General features: G+C 36.3%; 1 protein-coding gene across 1 annotated transcript in view; it reads left to right on the plus strand.

Annotated features, from left to right (window-relative positions):
- The window catches only part of NAV3 (neuron navigator 3), a 491,922-nt gene that overhangs the window by 382,064 nt on the left and 91,766 nt on the right, over positions 1-18,092 (plus strand). Inside the window, exons 12-15 of the mRNA XM_070755761.1 lie at positions 4,274-4,393; positions 14,118-14,256; positions 15,217-15,493; positions 16,091-16,799. Coding sequence (XP_070611862.1) covers positions 4,274-4,393; positions 14,118-14,256; positions 15,217-15,493; positions 16,091-16,799 — 1,245 coding nt within the window. The remainder of the gene's footprint in view (positions 1-4,273; positions 4,394-14,117; positions 14,257-15,216; positions 15,494-16,090; positions 16,800-18,092) is intronic.

Below are 18,092 nucleotides of genomic sequence, written 5' to 3' on the forward strand. Positions count from 1 at the left end.
TATCATCCTTTTCCTCCTACTTAGGACTGTATGACTGTAAATTGTTCCTAATTATTAATTTTATTAATATTGATTGTTTCTTCATTGCTTATTTGACCCGTATGACAATCATTGAGTGTTGTACCACATGATTTGTGACAAATGTATCTTTTTCTTTTATGTACACTGAGAGCATATGCACCAAGACAAATTCCTTGTGTGTCCAATCACACTTGGCCAATAAAGAATTCTATTCTATTCTATGTTACTTTACCCTAAGACTGATATGTTCAATCTAGACAAGTATTTAGTTTTAGATTTATATTCCACTATTTATCATGTATTGTAAAAGGGAGTAGTAGATGCTGTCTGGTGTTATATCTGTATTCTTGGGGTTGAGACTGAAAAGGGAGGAAAATCATTGTTCTACTAGCCTTTCACACACAAAAGGTGCCATTCTTGGCATTAAAAGCATAAACATATTGAAAATGTTAATAAAAGTGAAAGCTTGAATAAGAAGGTTGATTGCTGATTTTTGTTGAATACTTTACTGCTAGTAACCCTTGACTAAAAGTGCAAAAATGTATTAATTGGTTTATCGAAAGAGAAAATAAATTAGGTTGCCTTTCTTGAATAGAAATGATCGAAATGGCAGTGCTCTTAGCTAAAATATTTTTAAAGTACTGTTTCCATTTTATATTAAATAAGGAAAAAGGCTAATAAGCACTAAAAATACATGCTTCACCCAAGCATGCCAAACCTTATCTCTTTCATTCCTGCTTTAATTACTTTAAACCTTGAGGACAACCATCCAGGAATAATTAAGAATTAATATAAGAGAATACTCTATTTCATATGTGTAGCCTCTCAACTAAAAATTTAACCACCTGAGACTAAAGTACCTTGAACTCTTAAATATGATTTTCACCTTCTTTTTCTTTATTTTTAATTCTTTTAAAATGAAGCTGCAATAGTTTTACCCACCCTCACTAAATCCCAAATATATTTCAACTTACAAAACAGCCTGCACATTTCTTGTAGAATTCATATTAGGCATACAGTTGCTTCAAAATATGTTCATCGCATGTAGGAGTTCCTCTGAAATATCTAATAAATGGAACTAAGAAAAAATGAGCTTTTCATTGATCTGGTGTAAAAAAACGAATGAATAATAGCTTACTGTAGGCTAGTAAACCAATGTTTGAAATCACCGTTTATTTTTTGTTTACTGATTGCAAATGCATGATATGTGAAATACACTTGGTTTATATCTAATATCTTGGTTTGTTCCCAGTTTGTTTTTAAGCAATGTCTAGGTTTTGAACTGTTCACAGATACAACAGTAATTAAAAAGATTGAAAAGTAAATAAGATATGGGCTAATAAACCTTGACTATTTTGCCTGAGGTTTAAAATGTGAGGTTATATTGGCATCAGATTAGAATTCTAGCTAATTCTATATCATTGTGACCGTGCAGATAATTTACCTAGTGGTAAATTCACTAGGAATATATTTTATGTACTGCCCACAGTTGGTAGAAAGAGGATACGTACTGGAGCCATAATTCTATCCTCTCCTACCCTTGCAGGAAGTATGATAACATATGCATGTATCCTCTGAAATGCATCAGTTTTGTTCATAAGCCCATTTTAGTCAGGAAGACAATGCAGTATCAAATCTTAAATATGTCTTTTGTGTGTAACTAGAAAATAAAGAAGAGGGTTATTATTGGCAATCTGAGATACCAATATGAAAATTTCCGCAGGGAGAGGGAGAGAGAGAATTTAAATAGAAGGAAACTCATCAAATTTACAGATGACACTTGTTGTGGTTCAGCCTGAGTCAGATCAAAGACCAGCTGCGTCTCTGATGGCTCCATGCCCGGGGGAGGCTGAGAGCGAAGAGGAGAGTTCTTGGCAGCCAGACAGGGGACATTACAGTGAGGAAAGTGACGAGGCAGAAAGGCCTGGGAGCCCTGGGGAGGGGCTCTCTCAAGCAAGTAGCTTGGAGTCTTTGGAGTCATTGGATGATGAAGCACAAGCTATCATTAGTATGCGACAGAGACGCATAGATCAAAGGAGGAATCAACTGAATAGATATTATCCGCATTGAATGAGGAATACCAGGGCTTGGGTGTGGTCCTCATTAGCAGGGAAGGGTTTATAAGGCATGAGAACCGTTCCAGCAGCCTGGAGTGTTATCAAAGTGGAGTTGGAGTTATCTGCCTTCTCTCTCAGTGTTTTGTTCCTGGCTCGTGGCCCAGCAGTCTTGAAGACCCGTGGGAGGTTTGTGCCTGTTAGCAACAGCCTCGTTTGTCATCAAGGATCCTGTGTTTTTGTATGAACAATTGCCTTCATGTATCTATTTGGAGTTCCAGTGTTTTCCTGACTTGTAAGGACATTTTCTGTTGGCTTCTTTTCTCTTTACCATTATAAAACTGTGTTTGGATTCAACCGATGTGTCTGGCTTATCTTTTTGGGTTGGTCATAGCTTCCGGAGTGACCCAGACAGAACAACACTAAACTGACAGGAATAGACACCTCCAAAAAACAAGCTTACAATTCAAAATGATCTTGACATACCAACAATGAGCCCTATCCAGCAACATGACATTTAATGTGGAGAAAAGCAAGGTTTTACACTTAAATAGGAAAAACAAAAGGTATTGTTCTGTCTGGGCCCAGCACCAGTCAGAAATAAAGAGACACAAATGTTGTTCCAATTTTGATCATAAGCAAAATCTATTGGTAAAGCAAATCATACAATCCACTTGTTATTTCTAAGGAATGTCATGCTGGCAGCTTCTCTCTGTAGATAAGAGAACCTGGGCTGCGAGCCAGATGGCTATAAATCTTAGTCCTTGAAGTTTTTCTGGCAACTTGATCAAAATTATGGTTCAGCAAAAAGGTGTAAAGCATCACGCAGGCATGAAGGGAAAGGATTTGAACTCAGAAAATCCTCTCAGCTCCAATTCTCTAGCAGCCGTGATGAGGAAAGTTGGCAAGGCGTGGCCAAGTGTCTCATAGATCTATTAACGCCAGGAACCCCTTCTTTTCATATATTCCTGTCTAGACCACATTCTCCTCTTTCATCTAACAGGGGGTCTTGTTCCTCCTCTATTTCTCCAATGTCCTTTGACTCACTAAGTCCAATAACTGGGGGGTGGTACAGTCTCTGGTGGTTCCTCAGTCTCCAATTCCCTTTCACTCTCGCTCTCAGACTCAGATGGCAAAAGCACTAGCCTGCAATGCCAATACTCATCTATTTCCTGGTCCTCGAAATCCGTTACCAGCTGAGCCAGATTTGGACCACTCACAATAGGTACTAGTACAAATTAGGCGAAATGTGGCTCTAAAACAGTAACTGTAAGAGAGACCCTGGAGTCCTAGTGGACAATCACTTAAACATGACTCAACAGTTTGTGGCAGCAGCCATGAAAGCTAATAAAATCCTTGGTTGTATAAGCAGAAGCATAGAATCAAAATCATATGAAGTATTTGTACCACTTTATAAATCCCTAGTAAGACCTCACCTTGAATGCCGCATCCAGTTTTGGTCACCAGATTACAAAAATGTTGAGACTTTGGAAAAAAGTGCCAAAAAGATTAAGGGCCTAGAGACAAAAATATATGATGAATGGTTGCAGTAATTCAGTGTGTCCAGTCTAGAGAAAAAAGTACTGGGAGAAAATGATAGCAGTATTCCAGTATTTGAGGGGTTGCCACAAAGAAGAAGGGGTCAATTTCCAAAGCACCAAAAGGAAAGACAAGAAACAATGGATGGAAATTACTCAGGAAGAGAAGCAACCTGGAATTAAGGAGAAACGAGGACAATTAACCAGTGGAACAGTTTGCCTTCAAATATTGTAGGTGCTTCATCACTGGAGGGTTTTAAGAAAAGACTGGTCTGAAATGCTATTAGGGTCTCCTATTTGAGTAGGGGGTTCAGCTAGAAGATCTCCAAGGTCACAGAGAGAGAGAGAGAGAAAGAGAGAGAAAGAGAAAGACAGAGAGGGAAATAACATATATATTACTGTTAGGTTATGACCCAGGGAAAGTAATTGTGATTAGAATATTTAAATTAATAAGGGATATTAATTATAGAGATGTTATTTTATCATTTGATTTAACAAGGTTTACTCTGATTAAGATTACATATCCTTAGAGTATAAGATGCAAGCTATAAAAATATTACCTTTAATTCATATCAATAATAGTTGCACTGTACAGCATAACAAAAATGTCTGTAAGTGTTAGTCTTTCCTACTAATTCATTTTTATATCTTCACTTTTAGTTACATGACCGATGGAGGGCTCAATTTATACACAAGAAGCTTGAATCGAATTCCCGACATAGCTGCCTCTCGAGATGTCATTCAAAGAGGAATTCATGATGTGACAGTGGATGCAGATAGGTAAAGCTTTGTTTTTCTATACAAGTTTGAAAGAAAATAAGAGCCTTCATATTTCTAATTTTTTATCTCTTTGTACCAATTGGGAAGACTATCTAGCAATAGCAACACAAAATGCTATTGTTAATATAAATGATTAGTGATGGGCAAACCCAACGCTGTTCGGGTTCGGCAAGTTCGGACATGTTTATTTTTACGTGAAAGGACATCCCTTTGCTTGCAGCGCTGCTGTGGCATCCTTTTTCGTAAAAATAAATGTTTATTTTTACGTGAAGACCTCCCTTTGAAGGAGCTGGGGAATCCCTCCCACGAAGAGATTCCGGGGGCGGAGCTTTGATGTCACCGGCAGGTTGCTAAGGACGCCAAGGTGATCACTTCCTGGATTCCATGGAATCCAGGAAGTGGTCACCTTGGCGTCCCTAGCAACCTGCCGGTGACGTCAAAGCTCCGAATGCTGAACACGACCCCAAACTTTACCCGAAGTTTCAAAAAATTTCAGGTTCGTGTTCGGCATACCGAACACCACAAAATTTGGTATGGACCCAAATTGTGCGAGTTCAGTTCGCCCATCACTTTAAATGATACTTTGCTTAGCCCAGAAATATATTTTAAATTACATTTTATTTAATTTAATTATTTTATTTATTCAGTTTTCTACCCTAGATAGTATTAAAGATTTCTAACAATATTAATTAAAATTAACAACAACATACTGTAGTTTCTAAATTAATTTATGAATTTAAATTATGGCAAAAGTTGTGTCTTTACACATTTTTCTAAACACTGAAAAATTAGAGGCCAAATACAAATACAAAGTTAATTTCCTGGACATTTTAGTAGCCACTCAGTTAAGTAACAGAAATAAGATTCTTTTGATAATCTTAAACAATTTAGGATTATAAAGGAAATTACAAACAATTTAAATTTTGCCTAATAGGCAAGTGGCAAGCATAGATTTTTAGAATAATATGATTAGAAAAGCTTATATTGGTTAACATCCTGGCTGCTACTCTTGTACCAACTGCAGCTTCTAAACAAGTTTTCAAGGATAGTCTATGTGTAATGTGTTGCGGTAATTTAGATAAATATATAAAATCTGACTCATTTTATGTCACATGAGAAGTATGGTAATTATCATAGACATCATCTTCAAATCCAGTGACAGCCAAGGACCTAGGTGGACCCCCAATGTGTGAAACTGCTTGTCCATGGAACGTACAACCCCATTCAAAATAGATACTCAATGATACTAATTATGCTCAATATAGCCAGTATCATTCAACTAGGGAAAGCTGAGATTCCAATTTACAGTAGACATATCATGCCTCATCCTATACTGGAAAGAAAATTATGATATGAAGCAATGCTTCAAAAGATAACATCAGTAGAACTGCATAAATATTTGAATTAGACAAAGTGATTGACTTGATGTTCTGTAGTACTGATCTAAACAAGACTGCTCACAAATAGTTTCTCATCAGTCTAACAAGATGAATCAAATGTCTCCCTGGGAATCTTTATGCAAACTGATACCCTAACTTCAAAGTTCTTGTGAAGCAAGAAAAGTTCGTTACAGTAATTACATCTCAACTACATCCATAATGTACTGAAATTAGAATTAAAATATTATGGAATGATTAGCTATCAGCCTCAAAGTAACATACTAAAGGGTGAGGGTTGGTTTTTTTTTTTGAGAACTAGAGTAACTATTTTTGTTCTTTACTACAAACATAGACTTCAACCTTCATTCCCAATTCTATTTTCCTTTTTAAATGAAGCAAGACATTAATTAGGTTTGTATCAATTATGGGACCAAAGGAGGAAAAATCTAATTACAGTAGAACCTCTGCTGACAGCCACAATTTGTTCCATAACTTTGGTGACAAACTGATTTGGTCATGACCCAAACCTAATTTTGGAAATTTGGTGTTTACAAAGAAAAATTGCATGGATGGGGAAATCGGCCACGGGGAAAAAAAAATGTGAATTTTTTGGTCGGAACCCGATTTGTTCACGGTCAGAAGCTTTCGTGACCAGTGGTTCTACTGTATGTCTTTTCTATATAATTATTGCTATGTGTTTTTTTCTTTTTTGCTTTTGTGACATTTTAATTTATATTGTTTCTAAATTTTAACTAGTGAATTATAATTAAGGAATGGGTTAGTTTTGTTGTTTTGTTGTTGCATAGTGAATGCTATTAATATTTTCACACATTCATATGCAATAAAAGTTTGATATAAAAATATTTTGTGATATGTTTCCGCTACTGTTCAGGATGACACAGAAAAAAATAATTTGATATCTTGTTATCATGTATCATGATAATTTGCTGATAAATGCATTTTATCTTAAATTAATTTCATAAGTGAATATTTTTTCATATGTAGGAATTATTGCTTCATTTTTTTAAACAACAGCAAAAAAATTTGTTTATAAAGGTAATATTTGTAATCTTGAACTAAAACTGTATAATATTCCAAACATGGATTAAAATTTAAAAAGAGTTTCTATTATCTAATATAAAGTTCATTAAGCAATATTGTGCATTACATTCATGTAGTCAAATATTATTTAATTATTTTGCTTTATTTAGATTTTTTCTTATTCTCATGTTACTATCCAGTATTATGCTGGATGTAATATTTATTTAATAAATTTAATAAAAATTAACAAAGGATTCTTCTCATCCTATTGTTTCATTCACATTTTAGTATCCTGTCCTTCATTTTATCTTTTGTCTGTTCAAAAAACAATTGTCCGTATGTACAACAATATTTTTTCAAGATGACGTTCAAGTCATTTGACAAGCTTATATGACTCTTTATTGTCTTCTCTCTTCACTCCATTGCACTTTTTTTCATGTGTGAAGATGCATTGGAAAACTGGCACTTTGTTTTTCCAAGTTTAGTTTTTATACAAAAAAAAAAATCATAATATGTGAAATGAGTAATGAATTTTATACCTTGCTTCCTTGCCTGAAAATAAAAATGTGGATGGTAAATGAAAAGATATGCATTTCCCACCTTGCCCTTCAGGAGTGAAGTAAGAAACAGAGCTACTGCAGATCTCTTTTTGGGTTATATGCCATATGTTAATAAATAATATTGACTTAAGAATAAGCAATAAAGTGACCATATTATTTGTATAATAGTCAGTGTAATTTATAAAAGGTTTCTTTAAATTAAGTAGTGATCTAAATAGCACCTATGGTTTAATAAGTGTAAATTGTATTCACAGTCACTCATGCCCTTATCCCCTTGAGGTTTGACTACTGCAATGCTCTCTACCTTAGGGCTACCTTTGAAGAGTGTTCGGAAACTGCAAATCATGCAGAATGTAGCTGTGCAAGCAGCCATGGGCCTCCTAAGGCATGCCCATGTTTCTCCAGCACTCCGCAGACTGCATTGACTGCCGATTGGTTTCCGGATGCAATTCAAAGTGTTGGTTATGACTTATAAAGCTCTACATGACATCGCACCAGATTACTTGTGCGACCACCTCCTGCCACATGTGTCCCAGGGATTGGTTAGGTCCCACAGAGTCAGCTTCCAGGTCCTGTCAACTAGACAATGTTGTTTCGTGGAACCTAGGGGAAGACTCTTCTCTCTGGGGGCCCTGGCCCCTTGGAATCAGCTCCCCCCAGAGATTCACACTGCCCCCACCCCTCTCGCCTTCCGTAAAAGTTTAAAGACCTATCTGTGCCACCAGTTGACAAATAATTTTAACACAAGTGTTGAACTTTAGGTGATTATTACCTCGTTTCTTCATGGAATCATTTTTTAATGTATGTACAACATATATCTTGATCTAAAACATGAACTGCAATTATTATGCTGCTTACTCACTTGCATAAGATGGAAGAAAATCAGTATCATTTCCTGATTTTTTAAAAAATTAGCAAGCAAATTATTTTAGTTATGCTGCCTTTCCAAAAATGCTTTCCTGTTTTAAAAATTAAAAAGCAAGCATCTTGAAGCTAAAAATGTCTCAGAATATTATTTTTGTATCTCTAGAGTGTTTAGGAACAGAATTCTAAACCAAATACTGTATATTTCAGTTCAGGATATTATTTGATATGAAAAATGGCTTATTAATTTCATTTACCTTTTCAAAGTTATTTCCATTTTTATTAAACTTTTTGAAAAACTATGCTAAGAAGTAAAACCCTATGTAATGCCATTTGTAAATATGTTGTTTATATTCTTAGTAGAGAATATTTTGGCTGTGAAAATGCTGATTAAATCTGTTCTGTGACCCACAAGTAATACAGAGTTTCTGCCACGATGATTGTCAGGCTTGAAAATAACAGATAATACATTATACTTGAGGTAGAAAGAAAATAAAGTATGAGACTAGTAGCACTTGTGGGCTTTTCCCTATGGAGACTATAAATATAAATAGAAAATTAATGCCTCTAGGGGAGTTACAGAATATTCATTGTCTAGTTTTACTTGCACTGCCCATCGCTTCATTTTTGTGTTGTCTGTGCTATGTTGAGTGTGGCTAAATAGTCTTAGTGTGGTTGTTTATGATATATTAGCAGACATGTCAATGACAGTCAATACAAAACAAGTGATGGATTGATTGCAGTGGGAGCTGGGCAGACTTTGTCAATTGTCGGTTATTTTGCACAATAAAAAAAAATTCTGAAACAAAAAAATCTCATTTTGGAACAATCCAATTCAAAAGGAAGTTTGTGAATAAATTCAACACAAATGCAAATTGTGTTCCAATTTGCACGATTTAATTTAATGTTTGATGAAGAAAGCTGCCAGAATGTTTAAGAGTCCGAATGATCTGTGAAATGGCACACTCATCTCTGTCATGTTCTTGTGAACCACACCACACTAAACAGGAAAAACTTCCAGTATATTCTGTGTCAAATGGATATGTTTCAGTGATTTTGTCATTTATGGAAGTTAACTCAGGATGAAAGAAAAAAGAATAAAATTAATGTCAATTGTACCTTGTATTTAGAAGTTCAATATTTAAAATGGAATCATTTGAATCAGCCTAAAGTTCAAACTGTCATATATAAATGTATAAATATAACTATATATTCAGTATATATATATACACACACACACACACACACACACACACATATATACACATATATGTGCTGAAGGGATCAGATCCTGTGGCCTAGAGATTAAATCTTTGCCTTACAAGACAGAAGCCCCAGGATCAAATCCCAGTAAGGGTATGGCTAGCTGATGAGGCCAGAACCCCTTGTCATACAAAATTTTCGAGATACGAACCCGGGGTTTAAGATTTTTTTCCCTCTTCTATCAAACTATTTTCACCTTATGAACCCTCTGCCACTACTGGGATGCCCCGCCTCTGGACTTCCGTTGCCAGGTGAAGGCTCCCCTCATTGGGAAGCCCCACCTCCGGTCCTTCTGTTGCCAGTGAAGTGCCCATTTTTGCGCTGCTGTGATTTCGCTGAGGCTCCCCTTGCTGGGAAACCCCACCTCCGGACTTCCATTGCCAGCGAAGCGCCCATTTTTGCAATGCTGGGATTCCCCTGCAGCATCGCAAAAATGCAGACGTCCGGAGGTGGGATTTCCCATGGAGGGGAGCCTCAGGGGAATCCCAGCAGCGCAAAAATGGGCGCTTCGGCTGGCAAAAGTGGTGAATTTTGGGCTTGCATGCATTAATCACTTTTTCATTGATTCCTATGGGAAACATTGTTTTGTCTTACAACTTTTCATCTGACGAACTTCGTCCTGGAACCAATTAAGTTCATAAGACAAGGTATCATTGTATTATTAGCCACTCCGAGTGTTCAGAGAGGGGTGGCATACAAATCTATCTATATATGTATATATGACTGATACGATATCTTAATAAAACTACTACTTTTGATTACTAGTATACTATGAACGCTAGTAGTATTCATAGGCAGTAAAAATAAGGATATTGATTACTAACATTTGTACTATATTAGAAAATTCAGAGTAGATTGTATTTCAGTTTGATCCAATTTGGGTTTATCTTGATAATAAGTTGAAGTTATTCTGCTATTTATTTCTACAATGATAAAAGGAAAAACAAACATTTCCTAATTCTAAATATAGAAAAAATCTTAGTTACAGAACACTTTATTTATATCTAAATATATATTTATTTCAAATAAATTGAAAACATATCTTGGTAAAAATAGAAGTAAAGTCTCCTGTCCAAGTCCCAAAATGAATTCACCCTAGGTGTTTTATTTCAAATAAAAAGAAATATGCTTTACCATTATCTTCTTCCAAAATGATATTTCCAGTTTTAGTCTATGCCTGGGGTCCTCAAACTAGGCAACATTAAGAATTGTGGACTTCAATTCCCAGAATTCTCTATCCAGCATACTTTTTGAAACAGCCATCATTAGTTATACTAACACTGCCTGCTATAAGATGGCTTTAATTTAGAAACAACTTCCAAGTATTGTCACTTTCTGCTGATAGTAAACCTGCCATCTGTTATTTATTCTGCTCAAGAGCCATAAAAAGCAGTAGCATATGCAACCATTAAGATCAGCAATTGTCTTCCATTCAGTGATTGGCTAGCCTTAAGGACTTTTGATGGTGGCAGTAAAAATGCTGCGCTGTCAATCTTATAAGAAGAAGATAGGCTGGGGCAATGTGAAGCATAAGTACATAAGGACATCACAGTTTCTGCTTTCTTCCTGAAAATAACAATGGTTGCTTGCATCCTTCCAGGTCTTTTCTGCAGGAATGTTTGGCTACCCCCCCACCAAAGGCAAATAAAGTTAACAATCTTTGTCTTTACTCCTCTTGGATGCTCCTGTTTAGGCAGACCCACCATAATCTTTTAGAATACTTTTAATTTCATTATGTTCAATTATGTTCTTGTTGTCTACCATGATCTCATTTTAATTATAGATTGTTTTATCTGTAAACTGTTCAAGCATCAAAGGGGCCTTGAAATTGGATAGAAGAGAAAGAAAGAAAACAAAAAATGGTGACTAACAACTCAAGCACAGCCACTTTTTCAGATGCACTGAAATGCTGATAACTGGGCTCAAGAATTTGAGGGTGGGGAATAATATGAATGCCAATTTACATATTATAAAGAATGCTAAAACTCAATTTTCATTTCAGGAATGATTTCTAAATTTGGAAATGACATCCTTCTTTCAACAATTACTTTATTTCACAGGAAAAATTTAGAGATTTTCACAGCAATGCTTGTCATTTGGCATGTGCAAAGTACTAGAAATAAATAAGATTCAAAACAGGAAAGTTTAAAGAATCATTAAGTGGATTTCCTTAAACCTGCAGCTGTTCAACATTCCTAAAATAATTGGGTTTTGCCCTGTCAGAGTATTTCTAATTACTATTACTTAGTGGCATGCAGTTTCTTTTAATACACTGTAGAGAGTTCATCCTTTGAAGAACAGCTGGGTGGAAGAGCAAAAGCCTTTTCCCTCCTATAGATAGATAGATGGACAGACAGAAAAATATTTTACTACAGTTATATACCAGCTCAGAAACAAAAGAAAAATGTATGATAAAGTAAAAACCACAGTAAAAGCCAGTGTAAAAAAATACACTGGTGTAGTTGTAAAAAATGTGACATTTTTACAAATAGTAAACAACCTTAGCCATGTTAAGAAAAATTGGTTCACAGCCAAACAGTTATATTGTACAATTAAGTTGCATAGTATAGTGTTTGTTGAAATGTTGAATTATAACTATACAAATCACCTGAAAAGATCACCAGTTCAATTCCATTTAAGTAACAGCTGGGCACTATCCAGAAGCATGTCTAATGTGCACTATTAAAATATTTTTTAAAAGCCCCCAACCTATACTAAGCCTGAATTGTCTACATGCAAATGCTACTTCCTCTCAAAACTGTATAATAGACAATTAACTGTTCTAATCAATTGTCTGGAACCTAGTGCAGATGGTTTGTAATGAAGGGAGATGAAACAATGTGAAGTCAATATCCAAAACACTGTTGCTATTTATTTGTAGGACAGGTAACAATAAGTAGGAAACTAATACAGTTCAGCAAAAATAGATAGGAATCAATTACAAATCTATAGCAGTACTGTCAGCATTTTTCATATGCATACAACATGCATAACAGACTGTTTAAATCTGAGTAAGTAAGACCATGACAACAATTTTCCAAAGTGCATTTAAACATTATTTTGGTACTTTTATTTCGTAGAAAATTTCTGTTCCATGTATCACTATATTTAAAAAATGGTGGTGAAGATCTAAAAATAACTTTATTCTTTCTTACATTGTTAATTGTAACCAGAATATCACTTATTTTTTCACGTACTGCCAACTTCAATCAACTCCAGGTGGTTTACAGCATTATGTAATCTAGTTGATACGGTAATACACGTGATATAGCAATCCTGGTCAAATCAATAGGTTTGGTGTAATAGTCCAAACATACGACTTCAGTGATTACCAATACTACCTTATCCAAGGCCTATGTCTCAACTGTGTAAACACTCTCCTGACTTACCTACATCTGGGTATTCAGAAGCAAATCTGATTTTTAAAAAGAATTCTGTCATGTCCAATACAGGTTGATAATATGAAAATAAATGCTTGCCAATATGTCTATGGAGTCTCTCAATCATCCAGGTCATGGTTGTCCCAAAGGTGCTTTTCCAAAAGGCACTGTACTTCTCTAAGAAAATCCAGTTAATATTTGGAAAAACACCTTTGGGTATCTACCAACAACTCTCTTTTTTTGTGAATTAGATTAAGGTCCTGTGTTTTATTCACTTCATCATCTGTTCTTAATTTATTAGCATTTGATTTATTTCTATATTTTTATCAAAGATTATCAGATTGTTGCTCTTTATTCTGAGTCACTTCACTTTTTTAGTTAGACTACAAAAGTATCTCCTAGATACTTTTGTAGCATCAATCAAGAATTCCAAAGGCAACAATGGCCACATAGTTTTTCTTGAGAAATTCTAAATTATATTAAATCCTGAATCACAACAAACCACCATAGACAACAAACAACAATAACACTGGTTATAAAGATATTTACCTTGATTATGGATTACTGAAACCTATTTCTCTCAGTTGTAGGCAAATGTCAAAAGATCATAGAAAGCAAGATGAAATATGGTCTTGAAACACACATGACAAGATACTGAATAGCACTGTGTTAATTTATATTACTTTATATCATGAAAACTGCCTGGAATGCAAAAAGGAGAACTATGGTGGAATGAAAATAATGTGTTACTATTGATATTATTTTCACATTCAGTGTTCTTTCTGAGAAAACTCGAAGTAGCACAGATTTATATTCTTTGAATCTTACTTGATTTATGTTTATTTCCTTGAAGAATAACCAACCTAACCTTAACCCACACCAATTTCTGGTAAAGCCTTGAAATAATCTAAACTAATATTGGAATAAAATTTAAACTAGAATCCAAGGTTGATTTAATGCAACTTTTATGCCATCTTACAGAATATGAGTCCAACAAACTACAAAGCAGCCTATTGTGGAGATCTATACTAGATCTCAATAAAGGCAGAAACTGCATATTTCATTATGTACAATCAAAGCATTTTTAGCAATACATGGATTGTTAAAGTTTATATTTAGCAATATTTTAATGAGTAAATAACCCATGAAATCAATTACATCAGCAAATGTCGGTTCCTGTTGAGAACAGATGAGATATCAATTTCTTTTTTTTCTCTGTTGTTTTTATCTCCAACAGTTGGGATGATAGCAGTTCCGTTAGCAGTGGCCTCAGTGATACATTGGATAACATCAGCACAGATGACCTCAATACTACATCATCGGTCAGTTCTTATTCTAACAGTACTGCTTCTTCAAGAAAGAATATACCTACCCATGTAGGTCTCATCTTTTAATTTTTCTGTCTAGGGTGGGATATTTATTCCACAAAGCCATTTGGATGCTTTGTCACTTTTTCTTAACATACTTGTTCAACACAATTCTTTGGGGGTGGAATGGTGAGACATTTGTTTATTTCTTTGGTTTTTTTTGTGTTTTCTTTGTTGCAATTATAGTAGTCCTAAGTCTTTTCTGACATGTTATGGTTATAATTAGAACTTCTGGTAAAGCCATGTCATAAAACCATGATGAAACAATTAATTGAACCAATGGAACAAAGGGATGCCTTCTGTGCACGATATTTCTATGCAGAGGGAGAATGAAGGGATAACCTATTTCCTGATCAAGGACCTGTGGAGAGTCGTAAACACTGCTGGAGTTTAATGACATGATTACATTTTCTATTGATCACAGCACGGTGTTGCCAACAACCCAAGGCAAAGTTCTGTGTTGCATATGGAGGCAAGATTGAGGGTTAAAGATATAGCAAAGTCTTTTCTTAGCATATCACACTCTTGGTTATAAAAAGAGTGGGAAATAACAACTAATCTCTAAGTAAACACATTTAGTCCCAATCACATGGCCTGTCAGTTAAGAATCATATTCCTGTCAAGCCACTTATTGCAATTCTGACAGTTTTGTAGACAAATTGAAAATCTTTTACAATTTCAATCTGAAACTTGCCTGTTAATTAAATATATGATCCTCATATTCTTAGGTGTAATGAAGAAAACAATCTCAAGAATCAGCATTAATTTTTGTTATGTATTATTAGTTGCTCTCACTGGTAAGTTAATATGCTTAGCACCAGCAATACAAATACCAAATATCAGTCAAAGTGGAGTGATCAACATTTTGAGGGTAAGATGTTAAGTAAATAATATCTACTCTACACTGCACTGATTGAAATAAAAAAAAATACTTAATTAATTTCATTCCATGATATTTATTTTTGGTAGCTGAAGACAGATTCTGAAAAACGTTCAGTAACTGATGGAGAACCTTGGGGAAGCAGTGAAGAACTGAAGAAGCCAGAGGAAGATCTTGAGAGCAGTCTTGATAACAGTGGCAAGTGGAAGAGCCATCCTCCTGGATTGCTTGAGGAGACTGAGAAAGGAGGGCAAAAAACTCCTCTTCCCATTTCTCAAACAGGCTCTTGGAGAAGAGGCATGACTGCACAAGTGGGGGCAACTTCATCTAGGCACAAAGCTGGAGGAAGTACTATCAAGACACCTGGTAGGAAAGGCATTGAGAGTGTTTCACATTACACTAATAGTTCCCAAAGTTGCGATAATCACCTCAATAGATGGGGAAACTCCATGTTTAGCTCCTGTATATAGAAAACTAGTAATACTGTAATATTAGATTTATCATACAGATAATTCGTGTAACTGAAGAGTATCACTTGGACAATATTCAGAAGTATTTGGTGGGGAATAATGATAGAGTATAATATTGCTACATTACCTTTGCAGTTGTGGGATTAGTAGACTGGTTTTCCATGAGAGTGAGTGAGATTTTATCTTTTCTTGTCAATTATTGGGTCTCACTCTCCATTCAGGAGTCAAGACTCCATTATGTCTGGCAAATTTCCCTATGAATATATCCAAGCAGAAAGTTAGTTCTGCCTTCAGTGTTTCCCCTGTCAAGTTGTTCACTGCCCAGTTATACCCTTCACCTTGAGAAAAGTGAAGGTGCTTTGCAAACCCTTCAAAAGAGGTGGTTTTGCAGAATTGGAAAGGTCATATGGGGCTACACTCTTTATATACAGTGTTACTGAAAAACTGAAATCTAGTAGACATGGATTTCTGCAGCAATTGTCCTCTTCTTTAGGAAAAACAGATGATGCCAAAGCTTCTGAAAAAGTAAAAACTCCCCTGAAAGGAGCTGCCATCCAGCGTTCCCCTTCAGATGCAGGAAAAAGCAGTGGAGATGAAGGGAAAAAACCTCCTTCTGGAATTGGCCGATCAACAGCCACAGGTTCCTTTGGTTTCAAGAAAACTGGAGTCAGCACTTCAACAATAATTACTGCAAGTGGAGCAACCATAACAAGTGGCTCGGCAACTTTGGGAAAGGTGCCTAAATCTGCAGCCATTGGTGGAAAATCAAATGCAGGGAGAAAGACCAGTCTAGATGGTTCTCAGAATCAAGAAGATGGTGTCTTACATATGAGTTCAAAGACTACTTTGCAGTATCGAAGTTTACCACGTCCTTCAAAATCAAGCACAAGTGGGATTCCTGGTCGAGGTGGACACAGATCTAGCACCAGCAGCATCGACTCTAATGTTAGCAGCAAGTCTGCTGGTGCTGCTACCACTAACAAACTGAGAGAACCTACAAAGATTGGCTCAGGACGATCTAGTCCTGTAACAATCAACCAGACGGACAAAGAAAAGGAAAAAGTGGCAATTTCTGATTCTGAAAGTGTATCCTTGTCTGGGTCTCCCAAATCAAGTCCAACTTCAGCTAGTGCCTGTGGAACACCAAGTCTCAGACAGCCAGGTTCAAAATACCCAGATATTGCCTCACCTACATTTAGAAGGTAAAAATGTTTTATGTGAAAATTATTTATTATTTACTTATTTTTTATTAATTGGATTTATATGCTGCCCCTCTCTGGGGACTTGGGGCAGCTTATAACATATAAAAACAATACAAAACTTCCTAAATCTTTAAAACTAAGTTAACTAATCTAAGACCAATCTAAAAACCCAATTTATTAAAAAAAAAATAACTCTCATTCTAACAACAACATTCCATTCATCAGTGGGGGCTGATGTCTAATGTCCCCAGGCCTATCGGCACAAATGGATCTTCAAATTCTTGTGGAAGGCAAGGAGAGGGGGCAGTATGAAATTCTGGGGGGAGTTGGTTCCAGAGGGCTGCCTCCCACACAGAGAAGGCTGTTCCCCTAGGCCCCACCAGGTGACATTGTCTAGTTGATGGGACCCAAAGAAGGCCGACTCTGTGGGACCTGACCACTCGCTAGGACTCATGTGGCAGAAGGCAGTCCCATAAGTAATCTGATCTGATGCCATATAGGGCTTCATAGGTCATAACCAACACTTCAAATTGCGTTCAAAAACCAATCGGCAACCAATGCAGCCTGCAGAGTGCTGGAGAAACATGGGTGTATCTGGAAAGACCCATGACTGTTCGTGTGGCTGCATTCTGCACAATCTGTAGTTTCTGAACACTCTTCAAAGGTAGCCCCCTGTAGAGAGCATTGCAGTAGTTGAACCTTGAGGTGAGAAGGGCATGAAGGAATAAAGGACTAAGGGAAATGTTCTTATTATAGCAGTCTTCTATTAAGGTCCTTTTGTAGTGGGAGGGGAAGTTCAGCAAAGTTCATATCTCCCTCTTTCCCATTGTCCCCAGACCATTCAGGTAAAGCTGTAACATTGCAGTTCAGGGAAAAACAGGCAGATGTCGCTAGCATGTTGGTATTGCTAAGCGTCCTCATCTGCAGATTTTCTTGTCGTCCTCCAGGTGTTTTTAAATGGTGGCAACAATCAAGTGGCTCTTCTTCTCCCCGGTCTCTCACAGTATTCAAACTGTCCTTATCAGCTTCTCCCACCCACTGACAAGGGCAGGCAATAGCCTCCATTTGGACTTACTCCAGTCCTTCCAGCCATTTTCACTTGTTGGTAGGCCCACAACACTGGTTTCTTTGTCTTCTCCTGTAAGCATAAGCATCCACTCTCTGTGTTCTGTTCCTGTCATCTTGCTTCTGTTGCCGGCAAATAAAAATGCTGTCAGCTGCTCTCATCTGCAGTGACTTGAGGCTTGGCAACTCAACTCAGCAATACAGTGGCAACTCCACTATCTCCCCAGA

Source organism: Erythrolamprus reginae, chromosome 6 (assembly GCF_031021105.1).
Source record: "Erythrolamprus reginae isolate rEryReg1 chromosome 6, rEryReg1.hap1, whole genome shotgun sequence".
Classification (NCBI taxonomy): Eukaryota; Metazoa; Chordata; class Lepidosauria; order Squamata; family Dipsadidae; genus Erythrolamprus; species Erythrolamprus reginae.